Here is a 4,482-nt window from a genome sequence, read left to right as displayed (position 1 = left end):
CCCGCTTGCGCTCGCCCCCCCCCCCCCCCCCCCCCTCCCCCGCACCCTAAACAAACCCAGCCAGTCAACCGCCTCTCCGCTCCCGGGCCCGGGGCTCCCCCGCCGGCTCCCCCGCCGGCTCCCCTGTGGCTAGGCGGCGGCGCTCGGAGAGGGCCGCCCAGACACGCACACACGCACACATGTCCCGGGAGGCATAGTTCGGATGACTCGCCCCCTCACCGGAGAGGGGGCGACCGCGCGAATGGGCCGAGCCAGGGGACCCACAGGCGTCCCCCCCCCCCCCCCGCGGTTCATCCTCCCTCGCACCGAAGTCCGGCGGGGGGCTCTTCAAATACAGGCTGGATGAGGCTCGGCAAACAGTGAGTGGTGGCGTGACCATAGTGCGTGACCTGCTCGGTTAACGATCCAGTTACTTTGCACCCAATAGACCCGAGGGGCATTCCGTTGTGCCCCCCCCCCCCCTGCCCCGCGGCGATGTGGCCCAAGAAACGAAGAGGCCCCCCTCGTGGCGCAGCACATCCGCCACCGGGCCCGCACTCGCAGTCCCACTTGCTTCGGGCTCGCGGTGTCGTCGGGGACTTGGAACAAATACACGGGGCGTCCTGGCGCTGGATGATCCCCCAGCAAGGTAGCACACGCACAGACACACACACACGCACACGCACACAACATGGAAAAGGCATCTATGTATTTGCGCATTCGACCGGCGGGGGGTCCTCGGCACGGGAAGTGGCAGCCAAAGCGGACAACCACACGCCGGACGCACACACGCACACCGGAAAGGGAAAGGTTGATTACACAAGGACAAGGGGGGAGAGAGAGAGAGAGAGAGAGAAAAAGAAAGAGGGGAATGCCCATATCAGGGGGCCACCGGAGAGGCCACGCAATAATAGGAATCCGGCGTGCCGACGCTGAACGCCAGCAAGTCGGCCAGTGGCGAGGACAAGGACGAGGCACTGGCGCTGATGCTGCCGCTGCCATCGGCCAACAGCTCGTTGAGGGTGACGAAGAAGTACACCATCCAGCTGCCGGCCAGGAAGACACACACGACCCCGATGCACACCTTCGAAAGAAGCGGCATCGAGGGGAAGCTCTTCATGGACAGGGCGCCGGTGCTTTCGAGCACCGCCCGAGGCAGGTCGATCAGCCCCCCATACTTCAGGTGGCTGGTCAGCAGCAGCAACACCGAGATGATGGTGGCCACCACGGCGATGCAACAGAAGACCACCATCACCAGGTGGTAAGTCCCCCCATGGGTGTCCTGGATCACGCCGACGATCGGATCCAGCAGGGTCGACCCGATGTTGATGGCGCACTTGTACAGCCCGAGGGCCGTGCCGATCAGGCGCAGATCCAACACCAACGGGATGGCCGTGATCATGGCCACCGGGCCGAGGGACAGCGAGAAGGAAAAGAGCACCAGGCCCACCAGCGGCGAGATACAGGTGAAGCCCACCAGCGAGTAGCCGATCAGAAGGACAACCGCCGAGATGATGGCTATACCAGGGACGGCCCACAGCGGCACGGCCAGAGGCCGACAGAGCAGACGGGAGAAACCCCACCGGGGAGGGTTAGGACCGGCAAAGAGGGCCAATGGCCGAGCCCCACCGCCCGGCCATGGAAGGAATCGCGCGCAAGGGAGGGGGAGGGGGGCGAGGGAGGGAGAGCACGGGAAATGCCCCCCATCGGCCCCCGCCGAAGAGACACATGGAAGCACAAGAGAGACGTGCGTGCGCGCGCACCGATCAAGGATCGCCGGCCAAAGTGATCCACCATGTAGCCAAGGACCGGGCTGAGGACAACGGGAATGGCCAGCTGGATGCTGGACTCCCAGGCGGCAATCGAGTCGGACTTGCCCCAGCGCTGCTGGACGAGCTCACTGCGTGTCCGGCAGCCAAAAAAAAAACCCAAAAGGGGGGGGCATGGCGAAAATGGGTGGGATTGTCAGCGCCAGAAGAGAAAACCACTCCCCCCACCGGGCAGGGGGAGGCGCGGCGGAAAGAGAGGAGGAGAGGCGCTGGGAGCGAGATCGAAAGGGGGGGGGGGGGAAGGAGCGAAGAAGGGCACACGCACGCGGAAATATGCATGAACGGATTCCACGAGGCACCGAGGGCGATGGCCAGGAAGATGACAAACCAGAAAATCGGCGGGAAGGCCAACATATCCCGCGCCTGGAAGGTGTTCTTCTTGCGCAGACGCTCCTGGAGCTCCTGGACGAGGAGGACAGGCCAACAGCCGAGTGTGTGTGAGTGGGCGGAAAAAGGGCAGGCAGGCGTGCAGGCCCGGATGACGGCCTGCCGCTCTCCGACCGCCCCTCATAGGGGCCGGCCGGGGGGGGGTCGTCGGAGGAGCAGCAGCAGCGGCACGCACCTTTTCCTTGTCAGTGTCCAGACGATGGACATACTTCATCAGGACAATGTAGGCAATGTTGACCAGCCACGAGAAAAGACAAATGCCGGTCGACACCCAGAAGGCATTGCCATAAAAGCCGGTCGACTCGGAAATCGGCACCACGGTCCCGGTGGCCAGGAAGCTCGACTGGCGAAAGTGCGAAGGGAGGACACACGGCCGCCGAAGCCACACGACCCGGGGGAGCGAAAGAAGAAAAAAAAACCTGTCAGCCATGGCGCAGTGCACCGCAACCGAGAGGCAGAAGCGGGAGCGGGAGCGGGAGAAGGGACTCGCGCCCAAGGCCGGCCGAAGGGCCGAGGGGAGGAGCGGCAAATTGCCGACATCGTTGTCGCACCAAGCGAGACATGGCAATTTGCAGACCGATGGTCAGGGCCAAGCCCCGGCCCTCGAACCAGTGCGCCAGGATGGCCTCCTGCACGGTGACAATGTACCCGGCGCCGATGCCGTAGATCACCCGGCCGATGACCATCACCTCGAAGCTGACGGCCATGGTAGACAGGGCCACGATGGCCTCGCCCACCAGGATCAATGTCGAGGCGGCCAAACTGCCCCACGTCGTGCCGAACAGGTCGATGAAAATGCCCCCAAACAGGGGGATCACCGTGTTCACCAGCGATACGGCCGACTGCAGCAGGCCAAACTGGGCGTTGGTGATGTCGAGCTCCTGCGCGCGGGCGAGACATGTCGGCCAGCCGGCCGATTGGCGAGGGCATGGAAGTGGTCAGCTCCTGAGAAAGGGGGAAAGCCCCAGCGGCAGGCACAGGGGGGGGGGGGGCAGGGGGCAGGGGGCGGAGACGAAGAAGGAGGATCGCTGGACCAGGTGGCCCGATGTCCGGCTGTGGCCAAAGCACGGGCGAACGGCCGCGACGGGCCGAGGGAGACGACACACGCACCTCCTTGAGCGTCGGCTTCAGGGCGCTGAGCATGTGCGAGGCATAGTGGCTGCCGACGCTCAGCAAACAACTACACACCAGGGCCAGGAGGCGGTACTTCAGGGGCTTGTCCACCAGGGTGTTGCCGAGGGTCTTGCCGGCGGCGTCGCGCTCGGACATCGTGGCGCAAGGCGTCGCCTTGGCCCCGGAAAGGTGACCACCATCATCATCATCACCATCACCATCGCTATCTCCATCCGAGTAGGGATACGTGTGGCCGAGATCCGTGTTGGAGGAGTTCCCGCGCGAAGACCCGGCCCCGGGTGACCCGGGATACGGGCCCTCGGAGGCGCCAAGACCGCCGGCATTCGCCGGTGTCAAGTGCTGGATCTGGCCGGACCCCATGGCCGCATAGGCCGGCAGGCCGGTCGCCGTCCCGAGGTCGGTCGGGCCATCATGCGACACGCCAAGCAGGGGTTTGCTCTCCGCGTCCATCGACAGACAGTATGAGAGGGGGGAGGCGAGGAAGACAGGAGCAAGACGGGAGGAAAAACAGGAGGAAAAACAGGAGGAAAAACAGGAGCAAGACGGGGGAGATGGGTGGCGGGAGGAGGCAGAGGAGGCCCAATCGAGTATGAAGACGCGCAGTTGGTCGACATGGGTGTGGGGGGCCCTCATAAACCGGGCGAGAGCGGGGCGGCCAGGCAGAGAGGCAGGGAGTAGGCTAGATCTGCACCAGCCTCAACCCCCGAGGAGGGGACTCTGCTCAGGCACACACATACACGCGCGTGCGTGCTCATGCGAAAACGAGACAATAGCAACGGCAGCAGCGGCGGTGTGAGTCCCGCCCCCCCCCCCCCCCCCCCCTCAAACACAAACTGCGCGGGCTGACCGCGGGCATGTGCGCCATGAGATCGGCGCCCCGGCAGAGACCCCGCAAACGGGGTGGAAAATAATCAAAATAAAGTCACGGCCAACATATGCTGTTCTGGCCCGAACTCGGCCGAAGCGCCCATTCCCACCCCCGGAACAAATGGCCAAGCACGCCTCAAGCGCCCCCGCCACCGAGATCTTCGCCCGACCAACGCAGCCCCCACCCACTCGTTCCCCGGCCCCCCAGGAACGGGGGAACACGGCCGCCGGGACCCTCGGGCGGCGGGGGACATCCGAGGCCGCCGGAAAAATGGCCACCGCGGCG

General features: G+C 65.1%; 1 protein-coding gene across 1 annotated transcript; it reads right to left on the bottom strand.

Annotated features, from left to right (window-relative positions):
* Positions 1-817: 817 nt before the first annotated feature.
* On the bottom strand, positions 818-3,909 carry H696_05851 (hypothetical protein). The gene is made up of 6 exons (XM_009499651.1): positions 3,306-3,909; positions 2,747-3,076; positions 2,371-2,538; positions 2,074-2,210; positions 1,743-1,879; positions 818-1,497 (listed from the first exon to the last, which is right to left on the bottom strand). The coding sequence occupies exons 1-6, from the start codon at positions 3,777-3,779 to the stop codon at positions 860-862; spliced, it is 1,884 nt and encodes a 627-aa protein (XP_009497926.1). The 5' UTR covers positions 3,780-3,909; the 3' UTR covers positions 818-859.
* Positions 3,910-4,482: the final 573 nt, after the last annotated feature.

The sequence above is a fragment of the Fonticula alba genome (genome assembly GCF_000388065.1).
Source record: "Fonticula alba strain ATCC 38817 unplaced genomic scaffold supercont2.14, whole genome shotgun sequence".
Classification (NCBI taxonomy): Eukaryota; order Rotosphaerida; family Fonticulaceae; genus Fonticula; species Fonticula alba.
The sequence above is the reverse complement of the archived record's forward strand: the minus strand, read 5'-3'. Positions and strand labels throughout refer to the sequence as shown.

Excerpts from the sequence above, each read along its gene's own strand:
- H696_05851 (XM_009499651.1), bottom strand. The coding sequence starts at position 3,779 with ATGGACGCGGAGAGCAAACCCCTGCTTGGCGTGTCGCATGATGGCCCG. Across the intron at positions 2,539-2,746 it reads AAATTGCCATGTCTCGCTTG|TCGAGCTTCCTGGCCACCGG; the intron begins GTGCGACAACGA and ends CACTTTCGCCAG. Across the intron at positions 1,498-1,742 it reads TGGCCGGCGATCCTTGATCG|CCATCATCTCGGCGGTTGTC; the intron begins GTGCGCGCGCAC and ends TCCCTGGTATAG.